General features: G+C 29.0%; 1 protein-coding gene across 1 annotated transcript in view; it reads right to left on the reverse strand.

The window, feature by feature from the left end:
• LOC123301199 (inaD-like protein) overlaps positions 1-15,867 on the reverse strand; it is a 134,398-nt gene that overhangs the window by 86,818 nt on the left and 31,713 nt on the right. Inside the window, exons 4-7 of the mRNA XM_044883935.1 lie at positions 11,257-11,433; positions 10,964-11,192; positions 10,074-10,375; positions 8,073-8,375 (exon numbers count right to left, since the gene is read on the reverse strand). Coding sequence (XP_044739870.1) covers positions 8,073-8,375; positions 10,074-10,375; positions 10,964-11,192; positions 11,257-11,433 — 1,011 coding nt within the window. The remainder of the gene's footprint in view (positions 1-8,072; positions 8,376-10,073; positions 10,376-10,963; positions 11,193-11,256; positions 11,434-15,867) is intronic.

The following is a 15,867-nucleotide window of genomic DNA, read 5'->3' on the forward strand; positions in this document are numbered from 1 at the left end:
CAATATAGAAGATGATAATTATCCAAGCTAGAGACAAAAATTTTGACCCGTTTGAAAAAATTGAGAAAATTATAAAAAATTATTTGCTTTAGATTTGCATGAAATCTAGTTTATGGGCTACTTTTGGAAGTATACGAAAATTGTTTAACTTTTGTGTGAATGGTTTTTGAGATATTGCCTTAAACCGTTTACGAAGTTTTTATTTTGGAGTGATCGGTAATAAAACTCATTTCATCTTCAAAAATATTTCTGTGCTTATGATACTTTTAGATATTAAAATCTGGATTAGCTTTGCACTTAAATGACAAGTTCCTCAGGTATCGGCAAGGTAAATTGTTAATTTATAACACTGCTCATTTACGTTTTAAGTGAATATCTCAGACTCTACCCGTTTAATGGAGAAAGGAATCTGAATTTGGTATTTTTGGTTCAAATTTACTTTAAAAGATGGTATTTATATTTTCCCTAATTTTTGCCATTTTCTTCGAAAAATTAACAAATATTATTTGTTTCGAAATTTGACGAAAATCTTCCCACGTTCGTTAATACCCAAAAAAAAAAAAAACAAAATCAGCATCATGCAACCATTGCGTGAGCAGTTTTGAAGACATCGCCTAAATTTTGTAAGAAAAGCTCTGAATACGCTCTTGTATAATAAAATAAATTATATAGAGAATAGAAGAGACAGTCAAAACGTTTTACATTTTGAATAAAAGAAAATTTTTTTATAAAAACATAAACATTCTAAATGAAATTTTATTATTTCAATTCACAGGTAAATAAAATAGAATAACAATTTATAAAAATTAAAATGAAAAAATTTATAAATTTAATGTACATACATGGGTAATAATTATGTACAACTAGAAATGCTTTTTCGCTGAGATATGCATTATGCAGGTATACAAAGTGTATTATATAAAAGTCACTTACATAACACCAAATTTTACTGCTGTAAAGTCAGGATTGTTTGACTTTTACGTAGAAAAAAGTGAAGCTTTCAGGATTAAGCTGTCATTGTAATAACCGACTGAAAAGTTTAAAGTAATTTTTAAACATGATGAGTTTTTATAATTAGAATTTAGATAAATTGTTTCAATGGGAGGAATTAATGAAGCCTCCTTTCAAGAAACCTTAATTATAAAATACGGTCTGTAGTCCTCATTACTTTCCAAGATTTTCATTTGAAAATTAATATGAATCGTCTGCAATAAGTTTAAATTTATCAAAATTGGAAAGTATTCATTTCCGAGCTATAGTGTTTTGAAGTGGTTTTAATCTATGGAAGGGGGTACTCACATAATGGATCTGCCGAGCCCGTTCGTCCGGAACCAGGGGACTAAAGTTATTAAACAAATTCGGAAAAATAAATTTTTTTGCTTTCTTGAAAGCGATGTAACTCATAAATGGTGCACTTTAGGATAATGTTACTGAAAACTTTTTGTTCCTTAGATGTTTTTCTAGAACTTCGAATGAATAAAAAAACCAATCAAATTTATCTCGGCATTTTTTTCGCATTTTTTCGCAAAAATTTGCAATCAAAAATTTGTTTTTTTTTTTTTATTCGAAGTTCTAGAATAACATCTAAGGAACAAAAAGTTCCACAGCACCAGTTCCATCGCTTACAAGATGGAAGTAGTATCTACGCTTTGAATTCAGCATTGTTCTAAATTTTGAAATAGCTTTTTCCGTTTTTGGACTTAATGTAATGTCCGATTTGAAGTGCCCGTTGGGCAATATCTGTATATATTAAAGCCTTTTAGATGGACACTATAAAGTGTACATAGTCTCTATAAATAAAAAATAAACCAACTCGACAACCCAATATATGAAGGACAAAAATTACATGGCAAATTCATTTTATGGTGTGCTTTGCCACGACGTGATAGTAAATTTTTAATTATTCTTCTATTTTTAGAATAAAAGACGATGGTCTAAACCGTTCGCTCTAAAAAAGGTATAAAATCTATTCAGGCTAAAAATAACTTGATTATTTCATTTCTTGTTATGCTTTACCGCAACGCGATAGTACCTAAGTTATAGCAATTCTACTATTTATTTTCGTTCTGATAAATCCTTTCTCTTTGGTTTCATAACTGAACCATCTTAAAAACAGGAAAAAAGAAGACAAACGTTAAGCCGTACCATATAAATAGCAAGGGTTAAAACATTATAAACTTTAATCTGGTGATCATGACCTTTTCATTATTGAAAAATAATTATATAGAAGAAATTGAAGATAGTGTAATTTCATCACCATACTAAATTTGAATGCATTCACTAAAAACTTAAACTGAGCATTTTCTTTTATCTATTTTGGAAAAGTGCCAACCAAATAAAGTTTATAAGTAAGTATATAAAAACAATCTAAAAAATAATTCTTATATACATGTCGTAGAAGGATTGCCAATTCAACCGGTTTACATAATCGTTTGGACTTCCCTCATTGTTGAGCATGATTTTTTTCGAATGGAAAATTTTTGCAGAATCCTGTACAAAACATTCTCCTGAACGTAAAAGTGCAGCTTGCCTGTGGGTAACCCTGTAGGATATTGTTTAAATATTTTTTTTTGTAACAAATAAGTAATATTGACTGAATTGCTTCGGAAAAATTTTTAACATACAACACCCCGAAAAAATTTTCGGCCAAGTTACATTTTAAGTGCTTGATTGTTAATCGTTAAAAGAAAATGCGAAAGTTACCCAAAAATAACTATTTTATTTTCTATATATGCTAGAAGGATGAGATTTACAGCAATCAACTCGAAATAAAGACAAATTAACAGAAAAGTTTGAAACATTTCATTTTCCGGAGGGTTGTTGAAAATGAAATCTGTCGAAATTTTCTGTTAACTTGACTTTATTTTGAGTCGATTAATGAAAATCCCATCGTTCTGACATGTATAGAACAGAAAATCGTTATTGTTGAATGATTTTTCGCGCGCTCTCAATTAACAATCAAGAACTTAAAATTCAATTATGCCAAAAATTTTTGTGGAATGTTGTTTGTGCAAGCTATACTCTACAAATAAAGATTTTATACATATTAAAAATCTGATTTTTCATGTTCTTTTTGAGGGATGTAACAGTAAATAGTTTTTTTTATTTCATCGCGGTCATCTTACACCATTCTGTACTACGCCTACACTGGAGTAGCGGTTTTATTAAAAGTAATACAATAGCAATCAAGCTGAACGTTATTCAACAGATATGCATAACGGAACCGTTTTGAAAAACAATTGATTTGGCAATCCATCTGCGACATACATATTATTGGTACTTTACAATTCAATGGAATATATTATTGTTAGACATTAAAAAATAATGAGATTGCTCTTAGAAAGTATTATTATATCAGAGTTTTCAAGACATTTGACAAAAGAGAATAATAATTTTCGAATCGTTTAAATTTTTCAACTGTATATGAAAAATGAAGACAGTGAATATCAACCAAAGACTGACGTAAAGTATCGGTGGTGAATAAAGAAAACCTTTTGCCCACACGACATCTTACGAACTGAATCTACGTTGTACTTTTTGTCTTTTTTAAGATACAATGTTACAGATCCAATTTGCCTTCTATTTGAAGATGTGACGCACATTGGAATTTCAATTTGAGCCCTGTGAAGCTAATATCACAACAATTGATCGAAATCGTATTTGGACTAATTTCAAAGATAAGACCAGATAGTTTTCATGGAATCTGGAGAATAAGAATTAAATGAAACTTTTAAATATAGTCAACATGTTTTTTTAAATGATAAATATATACTTGAAACTTCGTGAGTGATTTTCTTTTGACGAGCTTACCAAACTTTCCTCTACGATTTTTTTCGATAATGCTGCGTTTTCAAATGATCATGATGATGCCATATTTGAGTCATCATTCTGAAGAAACGCAGCAGGGAATTTGTCGGGCTCTATAACCACTTGCGAACATTAATATTTATTAAAAAATTCAGCAAAAATGAATTATGTATATATTGGAAAACAAAAATACTTTAGTACGGCACGTTTGAGGTGGTAGATAAGCTCATCACTGTAGTATTATTGTCGGAAAGAATATTTTATCCTTTAATAATTATTAGTATTATCAAGTGGTCATAGTGTCAGACAAATTTCCTGCTGCGTTTTTTTAAGACAGGTAACTCAAATATAACGTCACCATGCTCATTTGAAATGCAGCATTTTTGAAAAAAATATTTGAGGAAAGTTTGGTAGACTCGTCAAAAGAAAGCCGTCCACGAAGTTTCAAGTATGTATTCATCTTTTAAAAAAACGTGGTGTCTTTATTTAAAAGTTTCATATAATGCTGGAGATGTTTTGGAAATTTTTAAGATATTCTGGTGGGGTCTAACGGTCTTTATCTAAAACTCTCATTTAGTGCTTAATAATTTCGCGGTAATACGAAATTTACTAGATTTTATCTTTTTAATATGAATTTATCACATGAATGGAAATCTTCAATTATAATAAAAATAATTACGGTAATCTTGATTAAAAAATCTGATTTATTTGGATATTTTATAACCCAGGTATAAAAATCTTCAATGTAAACGTTATTTTATAAAAAATTTATAAATAATGAAATTTCATATTCCGGGGATAAAAGATCCACACGGAAATTGTCAATAATTACAATTATAAATATCATGTTTGATTACCGGTGTATAAAGAATAGAATAGACGAAAGATAATAGAATAAACGAACTTATTATTATTTGATTTGCATCATGGAACGAACAAATTGAGTTAATATCCAATCTCTTACAATTTTTGTTTTGTTACAATGAAAATGTTCGCAATTTTCGATAATTTCCCGAACCTATAAAATATGCTATAAATACATTTTAGAGTGATTATTATTCAAGCCAAGTGAATAAAGTGCCACTTTTTAACATAAAAAATTAACATCAATTATTTGATACACTTTATTACATGCATTACACATATTATATAGGGGGAAAGTGTCATAACAGAGCCAAACTTTGAAAGAGCCATTTTGATTTATGTGGTTGTTTTTTAACGAATGTTGAAGGAATTATAATTTTTAGTTAGCAACATTGCTTAACTTTCAATCAGAAACTTTTGACTGTTCACCAAAAACATACAGCGCTTCGGCAGCGTATTAAAGATTTTATCGTTTCAAAGTAAGTTTTATGGTCGTTTTATTTCTTTTCTGACGTCTATACGTACAAAGCTAACAGAAATATGACTATACTATAAGTTTATGGATATATTAGACCTTACAATACCATATACATATTGCAGTAAAAGCTTCGATATTGGACTAATTTTCGAAGTAATGTTACTTAGGAGAATATGTTTTGAATGAGCTAGGCTTCGGTGTGATGAAAGAGCCAGCTTTTTCAAAACTTATTTTTTATTATATTAAATAAGACATTTAAATTATTTTTTTCAACCGACTTCAAACTAAGTAGATTCTCAATACAAGTGAATTTTATAATTTTTTTTGTATAGATATTTTATAAGTTTCAAGAAAAAATCCATATCTTAGCATTGAAAGTAGAGAAAAAAACTACTAGAATTCGATATTTCATTAAACCAGACCGTTTTCTTACATAAGATAAACATGGAAACTGAAACAGAAAAATCAAAGAAAAGAAAAAACCTTTAGCATCTATAATAGAGACAGAATTGTCTCTAAATAAAACTGCCCTTTCATTTAATATTTCCAGTGCTACCTTAGCTAGGATAAACAGAAAGGTAAAATCTTCTGATGACCCATCCTACAATCATAATACTAATATAGGTAATAGGCGGGTTTTTACTGTGGAACAAGAGGGTATGCTAGCAGATTATTTTAAAACTGCATAAAAAATGTGCCACGGACTTACAAGGCAGTAAACCAAAAAACTTGCATTTGATTATGCAGAAGCGAATTCTGTTTATTCCAATAGATGGAAGGTCTCTGAAAGTTCAAGTGAAACTCACGTCGTCAAATTGATTTCTAATATAATAATAAATATTTTTGTATATTAACGATTCTAGTCCTGTTATAAGAACTTGGCTCTTAAAACTTTGGTCGGCTCTTTTAATGCCTATGTGTTTTTTGAAATGGTTAGAAGTCCAAGAATATTCCTTATTTTTCAAAAATTTTCACGACATTATTTAGATAAAGGAATTAACCACTACTTATGATACTATTTTTATTTTTTACTTATTCCCTATTGTGTTTTTTTACCCACTTTTTTAAAACTGGCTCTTTCATTCCACTTCTCCCTTACATTTATCGTCTTCAATTTTAATGGCATAAGTATGTTTAAATACCGTTGCTCTGTATAATAAGATAAGTATTGTGTAAAGTTTAAAATATGGGTCATAATTTTATTGTGAATTACTATGCTGTTTAGTTTGTGCTTGCATTTAATAGAAAAGTTACTGCTCTATGAAAACAATATTAAACTTTTTTAAAACAGTTTTAAAATTTAATTATATAAATATATTATTACACAAGTTTGTATTATATTAAAAAACTAGCCTATATTACACGCTGTATGTTGAAACTACTATGCTAAAAGAGCAATGAAATATAGAGGATTAAGGATCCCGCACATATATTATGAGGCTTGGATTTCGGTAAAATTTACTCATATTACGAAATTTTGTACACCATCCTAATCGAAAACTCTTGAGCATCCTTAGCAAAATTTTCAATAGCCACGACCATCCAAATGCAAACGATCTGAGTTATGGGAACGCCCATAACTGTAAATGTCAATAATAGGTAATTTTAAAAACAAATTTTGTGTTGGAGTGTTAGGGTGAGTATTTCTTAACTGTGTGTATGTATGCAGTGCACATTCAAAATTTAGCCATATGAGCAAATTTGACCGAAACCCAATCCAGATTTGTACGGATTCCTTTATAGAAAAAAGTAAAAATTTGCTATCCGATAGGAATCCGACAGTTTTGTTACGAAAAGAAAAAATTTTTACTAACGAAGTCATCTTATCAAGTTTAGTACCAGAGGAGAGTAGCCTGCTGTATACTGGTGTTTAATTAGTTCCAGACGGTTTTCTCATAATGGGTGGTTTTTATGCAAAATCCAACGATCAATTTAACTGATAAATCGGCTATCTATAGACGAAAAGTTGCAGCTTTATATGGCAGTCATGTAAAAAATAAAGGCGTTAATCAATCAAATAAAATATTTATAATATAATGACATTTTTATATTGCTGTTAGGAAAACTATACTGATTAAAAAATAAATCTGATATATATTATAATCTTGAATGATTGGATGGATAGATTTGCTACTCTTTCACTCAAATCTACCGAATGGATTTCAATGAAATTTGGCACAGAGATAACTTATAGTCTGGAATAGCACATAGGCTAATATTTATCCCGGTAAAATGTATGCCTCCCGTGGGATAGGCTTGTGTTAATTTTTCATAGATCAAAGGATCGACATGACTTTTTGCATAAGTAGTGGTTGTTTAAGAGAAAGAAAATGACTTTGGCTAATTTTATCCCGAAAAAATGCACGGTTCCTATGGGATAGCATACAGGAACCATGTTTTTTAAAGTTAGTTTTTTTTTTAAAAGTTCGCGAATTAGATTTTTAACGCATTTTTCTCAAAAAGGTCTTATTAACACAGTAACGATATAAACTCTCAAAATATTTTTAATCGAGGATGATACCACTCTCTTTTAGTCGCGGGTGACATTGCGAAGCGCAGCTACTGATAAATAATTTTAGACTATGCTAAACATAAAAATTACGTTTATTTTGAGTCTTAATTCAGTTTTTATGCAATTTTATCAAATAAATAATAAGATCAACCTGGATTCATGCCAAGTGCCTTAATCAACTAGGCCATATGTGCTCTATATTAATGCATAATTTGAATGAATCAATCCAAGAGAGCCGGATTCAGATCTCAGTATGTGTGCAAGCAATTTATCTTTATAGTTTACGCTATTGCATGATATAAAAACGTTAATTATAATTGAAAGACATGGACTTTTAAAATTGTATATACAAAATTTAGTAAATAAAGATCAATATTAGATATGTATTAAGTTAATAAAAAGTATACTTACAATAATATCCATATCTCTACCAAGTATTTCACGCCATTTCTCTTGTAATTTCTTATCCATAGGTGATATATTTATAGGTTTTATCACAGTATTATTTGTATGAAAATGATTTGATGGTTCATCTAAAACTATTTCAATATTCTCATCGTCAATAAGATTTGTATGTTGTCGTTGATGTAATTGTGTTGCTAATATTGTTGAATTATTATATTGTTGTTGTTGGTTGTTATCAATAAATACACTCGATGTAATTGTTGTATGTGATTCACCTTCTAATTCAATTTCAGTTACTGAATAACCATCCTGTAATATATAAAGCAGCAATACTTATATTGGCTATATTCAATTATTTTCAATAATCATTTAGAGTACAATATTATCAAATTGAAAAGCATCGGAATAAACTCAATTAATTCTATTCAAGAAGAAATTTGTAGTCACATTAGATTACTTAGCTTGTTGGATTGTCGGTAAGATAAATGGATTTTCACAAAATACTGCTAGTGCAAAGAGTATCACTTGTATAGGTTGGCCCAAAGAAAGCACTCATTTTCTTTTAAATCAAGCAATAATAAGTGATTTTCGTTTTCTTTCCTTTCTTTTTTTTTTTGGGAAATTATAGATTTTAAACTTATATTTTGAGACAAAAGGTTAGACAAAAAAAAAAGGTGTCCAGCCGACAGTTTTTTATAATTTATTAATCTTTAATATTTACAGAATTCTCGATAAGGCATTGTTCTTGTAGTTACTACGTTGCTCGCTTCCCATGAGGAAAGTTGTCAAGTTGAAACTCATTCACTTGAATATATACTTTTTTAACTCTATTTTGTTTAATAACATCTAATTCTGATTTTTGGTAACTTCAGATTACAGATCATAGATGACTATTCAAATTTGAAAAGGATATTTTGTTTTGATTACAATGAATAGTAATTGAAACAAAATTATTCTCATCTTTGGTAATTTAACTTATAACGAAAGGAACATATTTTTTACCTTGTGCCCCACAACACCTGACGTTCGTTTTATGCCATCGAATGTATTTCGAAAATTTTGAAATGAAAGATGGCCCTTGGATTATTTGTATTCATTTATTCTATAAACCATAGCCTTAGAGGAAATAGAAGCTATTAAATCCAAAAGACTGTCCACGCTCAAACAAATAAAACACTAAATATTCGAAGTTTGTAATAAGTTAAAATTAATTGCTAGTTTGATTGTCAGTAAAATGTACAAATTTCCTTAAAACCTATTGCCTGTTGAATATAACTTTTAGTTGTACCTCATAAAGGTTGGCCGAATTTTTTTTTTCTTAATTCAAGCATAAATAATTTAATTTAATCTTCCGTAAAATTACAGGTTTCAATATTCAAACTTTTATAGAAATCTTGTATGGAAACGTTTTTTTTCGAAAATTTTAACTTTTCTTAATTCTTCATATTTTATGTTATCGAGTGTATTTCGTTTTTTTTTTTAAGTAGGGGAAGGTTCTTAACTCTCTTTAGAGGAAATAACCAGAAGCAATTATTTCAATTTTATTGTACGTGAATTAAACGATTCAAAGAATTAAAAACTCGATTATTATGTTATTTTCTTCGTAAAAAGTTTTCTTAAAACAATTGTATATTATATTTTTCTAAAGTTGGATGTGTTATGCTCAAATGAATATGATAACAATGACCAAAAAAGTTAACAGGTTTTCCAGTAAAGCAATATACTGAGTTATAGAAGAAATCAGATAACATAGCAAAGAAAGTTTTACGTCTTAGGATTCACTGAAATAACACACGATGTAACATCGCGATTGATAATTGCATCGTAGCATCTTCAAATTTGACTTCTGGATAAGTTTAACCATGGTCACACATTGCATTCATGACACCCTGATTAAAATAAGTTTTATACCAATTTTCTGCGATTGTTACGAAATGTTGCTGAATTAATTTTTATTATTTTATCCAATTTTTTGTCAAAAATTATATAATACTTGTTCGAACTTACCGTAATGACACTAAATTTGGGTAATGAACTAACTGATGGTGAAGGTGGAGATGGTGGTTTTAATTGATTTGCACGAATTGCCTGCTGTAATTGTTCATATTTTGGACCACGTAAATAACGTTCTAAACGTAATTTAACAATTGGACCCGTGTGGCGTAGCAATTCAACTGCTTGGTGATTTGTGAAACCTTGTAACGATTGATTACCAACTTGTACAATACGATCGTTCACTTGAATTTTTCGACATAAAGCTGCAGCACTTCCAGCGCTAATACTTTTAATGAAAATTCCTGACAGCTCTTCTGTAAACAAAAAAGCTTTTGTAAACAAAAAGGAAACTCCGCGAGCAATTGCAGCTCATTGAAATCAGCTCCTAAGAATCTGTATAATATTTGACAATACAAATTTGCAACAAGTTAATTCAACGTTTTGTTATATATTATTACTATTACGCAAGACATAATTAAAGTCTAACTGAAGCTACTCGCAACTTTACGGAAAACATTCTTTGTGGTTTTTCCTCTTGTGTACGGATTTTCTTCAAATAGATACATCTGATATATAGCCCGATTCACGTTTTTAAAATTTTAATATGCAATTATTATTTTGTACTTTCATAAAAATTACTACTAAATACTCTTAAAAGAAAATCCCTTAAAGGAAAATTAATACTAAAATTTCCATCGCTCAAAGTGAGTTAAATACTTTTTATCTCAATAATCACTGCTTAAATTTAAATTTACTAGCACCCTTTTCGAATTACTGTTTGTAAGGACTGGCTGATAAATTTATTAAAAAATCGAATGGTTGCAAATTTAATTATCTTCGATTAAGTGCGGAATTACCTTCCAAAATATTATCCGAGCAATGGAAAAATTTCTTAAACATACCTTTTTCACAAACATATCCAGCAACAGTTATACCTAAACCATAGTCATCCTTATGCAATTGTACATCAAAAGTTTCAGTTTCAGGTAAAGGTTGGCCTCGTAACGCCATATCCAATGGTAACAACTCCACAGTACTAGCACTCGGTGTACGACTTGGTGCTGTAGGGATTATAGGAATCGGTCCAATTGGTAAAGGATCTTTAACCACATCCACAATGCCGGATAAAGGCTAAAATAGGAAATAATTTATAATAAATATTCCGTCGGAAACAAAAAAATATGTGAATATTTACATGTATATCCAATTCAGATGACGTCCTGGAATAGATATACGTATCATCGGGAAAATTTGGTTGGGTAAGTGCATGTGAGAAGGTTTCTGTATAGCCATGTTCAATTAAATGACGATCAAGTTCTTCTGGATCACCTAACAGTTTTGTTGGCACAATAGGTGCATGACTCCCAAGGGCCTGAAAAAAATTTAACCATTACTTAACTCAAAAAATAGAATTTTAGTTACAAACTATATCCGAATTAAACAAAAGTAAAAAAATAATAAACTGATACAAAATTATGGATCAGATATAGAGCCAAAAATTAGTAAATTCAAAATTCAACCAAACTTGGGTTGAGTACGAAATTGGAAGTATATTAAGGTAGTAAAATCTTCAAAACCAGACCAATTGACTAAGATTGAATGTTCCAATCGGTTGCTAATCATCCATCACTTTTGAGAGACAATTATTAAAACACGGGATACAATTGGTTGAAAAATAGTTTTCTTTTTAATCTTGAAAGCGGTTTGAACATATGTCTAATATACTAACCCTACATTATGTAAGTTGAAAGATGTAAATGTGCTTGGGGAAAATATCAGGTAAAAAATTCTGGACCAAAATATTTAAGTAATTAGGGATATTCATAATTTTATAAAAATTATCCTTTATTATGCTTTGATGATAAAAGAATAATAATAATGTTTTTTTATTTTTTATAAATTAAATTCAGTTAATTAATTTCTTGAAACGTACTATGTCATAAACATGTCGTTGTAATTCACACGAAAATTAAAAATTATTGATATTAAATCATGATGGATTAATTTTCTCTTTTATATTTTCTAACTTTACGAGTGAGTATTTTATATTATATTTTTAATTAATATTATTTTATAAAAAAATTCGAACAAGTGTGTGTTGTTTTGTACAATACGCAAAATTTTACAAATAAAGATAGTAACAGAGCTAGTAGAATTTTTTTCACATTTTCTTCTAACAATTTTGTGTTGCGTTATGTGTTGAACAAAATGAAATATTTTAAATTGCCTGTGTCAAAAGTACCTAAAAAAATCGTCAAAAGCGCGACTTAAAATATATGTTCAAAAACGCTTTATTTATTTATTTTATTTTATTTTTTAAAAGTTTCCGACAAAGTATTTTTTAGAAAATCAACACCGTAAAACTTTTTTTATCTTTGTCCTAGGTAAATTGCTCTTGTTTCTTTCTAATTTTTTTATTTGCCTGATTCTAAACAGCTTAAAAATCTTCGATTTTGAAATATAAACACGTACTTTATATTTCAAAATGATTCCTATAGGTAAAGATAGGTATTCAAGATAGGTAAAGCAAGAAAGGGATCCTATTAAAAATTGAAAGCCTAGCACCTGCCTTGATAAAGTATAAGTAAGTGCTTTTGAATTAAACATTAACCTATCATTGATTCTATTAACGTTAGGAGTGGAAGAAATGATAGTTGACAGAAGTTAAAATATTACAATCGTAAATCACCAAAAGCACTATCAAATGCAAGAAATACTAATATATCGCACCCGGTAGTGCCATTCATACAACAGTGATACATAAAATAAAATATTAAGCAAAAAAAGGTACTCAATAATCGCTCAACTCTTTAAATATTCGATTAGTAATTGTAAATGGATAAATACATTTTGGATTTAGAAAATTTATTAGGAAAATTACAATATCTTTATAGAAATGTGACAAAAAATTGGAAGCCCCATCGCAAATATTTACTAAAATCGTAAACTAGGCTTGTATATTATTCTCGGTTGTGCGTTAGAGCTTCCGATACTTTTTTTTGTAAAATTACCTTAGAAACTGTTTAAAGTGTATTACTATACAGAACCCTTAAAGCTGTAAAATGAAAAAAAATATATATATATCAAATTTAATTAATATAAAATGGGTACATGTAGTTAATAATGATTTTAACAACATAGATAGTAAAGCATAAAAAAGATAAATTATCGTCTAGGTAATTTTTAAATTTTAATTAATGTTGTTAGATTTTTTTTAACAGATACCAATTTAGGTAATTTAAACTTTTTTTGTTTGTAATTTTTGTGTAACGCTTAAAAATATTGATGCTACGAATAAAAATTTGGTAAAGGTGTTCATAAAATCACTTTAAGAGTCCATTTCCGGTTTTCTGCCTGCCTGTCTGTCTATGAACACGATAACTCAAAATCATGAGTTTTTGTCCGCGTGGGCGAAAATTAAGACAAAACTTTGATGTAAAACTACACTATTCAACTCTTAAAGCCTTGAAACGTGGAGATATGTCTAAATTTTCAATTTGCAAAATCGGACCCAATACAATAATTATCCCACTGGGAAGTTAATAACCTTTAAAAACAAAAAATAAATCAAAATCGGTTCATCCGCTTAGGAGTTACGATGCTAAAGAATCTAGTCTGATCGAATTTTTCGAATTGCACGTGCAGTCCGCCACCAAATGAGCAAAGAGTAACATTCATAATAAGAGTAATCACGACTAGCTAATTCTTACTGATGATGACTACTTGAAAGTTGAAATACGTATTTATAAAATACAAAAAACTGATCTAGGAAATTGGGGCAAAAGTCGAAATTTATTTCGAAATATCCGAGAGTTCTCATTTATTATCTTCGATAATATTTATAACAAAACCAACGAATATGTAAAATGGTTTCGTTAACACTCCCACACTATTGAAACTTTCGGCCTGTCTTTTGAAGTAGACTAAATTCAATTTATAATATTTATGAGAAATATACTATGCTTATTCATTTAATAATGTATAATAAATGTTAGAATTTAGTTTCAGATAATTTGCACAAAATAAATGTTATTCCTATTCATAGAGCAAAATACAAAATATGTATAGATCTCCTATCTAATAATTAGCTCACGTAGTAAACGAAATAAAGTTAGTTCCATATCTTAATACCAATTATATACATTGGATTAAGGATGTACGATCGGCAGGGTAATTTTAGATAAAAGGCTTGATTTTTTTTATATAAAGTTGGAATAAATTTGGGGGGGGGGGTTGGTTCCGATTATTTAAATAAGTAAATGACTTCAAAAGTACGCATAATTAATATTGGTCTTATGGGAAAACGGTAGATGGATGATATGTTTTCATAGATTTCTCCATAACTTGTCAGTGGAAATAAAATAAAAAACATTTAAATTAAAGCTAAAACCTTAAAAAAATTATTGATAACAAAAACAAAAGTTCTGCGTTAGCTAAGCGAATCCCCTTAGGGATTGACAAACTTTCGGCCTGTCTTTTGAAGTAGATTAAATTCAATTTATAATATTTATGAGAAATATACTATGCTTATTCATTTAATAATGTAGATGATGACGGTAGATGGATGATATGTTTTCATAGATTTCTCCATAACTTGTCAGTGGAAATAAAATAAAAAACATTTAAATTAAAGCTAAAACCTTAAAAAAATTATTGATAACAAAAACAAAAGTTCTGCGTTAGCTAAGCGAATCCCCTTAGGGATTGACAAAATTACACATTTTTCTTAAAAACGAATATTGCGTTTTTGGTTTTCCAAGAATTGTTATTTCGAAAACTAAGCGTAAAAAAACCGAAAAAGTACATTTTTGTTAAAACTTTTGCACATAAACTCTTCTCCCCGCACCTTGTTTATCTGTTGATTTTTCTCGCTAACAAACTTGTCCTCTCAAATAGCAAAACCCTTCTTGATACCAAATTTTATTCAGAGGACTTAAATTGTGACCGCTAGAGAGGATACAGACACATAAATGTATAGATACATATGTATAATATATACATATACATATAAATTATATGTTACATTTGCTCTAATGTTATGCTCTAATTTACTACGCTTCAATTAGACTACGAATTTAATGGATTCCAGTTAAAATTAAGTCCTTACATTAGTTTTAATTTTGAATTAATGAGATATATTACTCACACACATATTGCATGAAATATTTTTAAAACAAGTGAAAACAAACAATTGGCTGAGTTAATTGTTGAAATACCATGTAAAGACAGTGTTGATTACTCTATCACATTATACATATACCTATACATGTCACACATGTATAACTGTTATGCCCATATAATACATACTATACAATTTGCGCATAATTTGCGCTCTCTTGGGTAAACAGTGATGTTTACGAAAAAATGTTTTAAACAAAAGTTATTTATTTTTTGTCCTATCTCTAACGGTTTACAAGATGGGCCCTACGGACCAAAGACCCAATTGACCTATGTTGCTCATTTACGAACTCGATCTCATTTTTTACGTCCTTAGTGTGCTGTAAAAATTTTAGATGATTAGGTGTTCATAGATACCTATACCAAAATGTTTTTCGTAGCATCAATATTTTTAACCGTTACAAACTTGGAACTGAACTTAATATACTATGATATATTTCATATATATACGTGGTATAAAAATTTCTTTTGTAACCTTCAAGTAACGCAAAGATATTATTGCTCGTTAAATATACGAATCGAGTGATAATAGTGAAAATATCAAAAACAACTTTCTATCAGTAAAGTCAAAATACTATTTGATGTTTCCTCGGATGTTCTAGCGTTAACTAAGAAGATGCAGAAAAAA

Source organism: Chrysoperla carnea, chromosome 5 (assembly GCF_905475395.1).
Source record: "Chrysoperla carnea chromosome 5, inChrCarn1.1, whole genome shotgun sequence".
Taxonomy (NCBI): Eukaryota; Metazoa; Arthropoda; class Insecta; order Neuroptera; family Chrysopidae; genus Chrysoperla; species Chrysoperla carnea.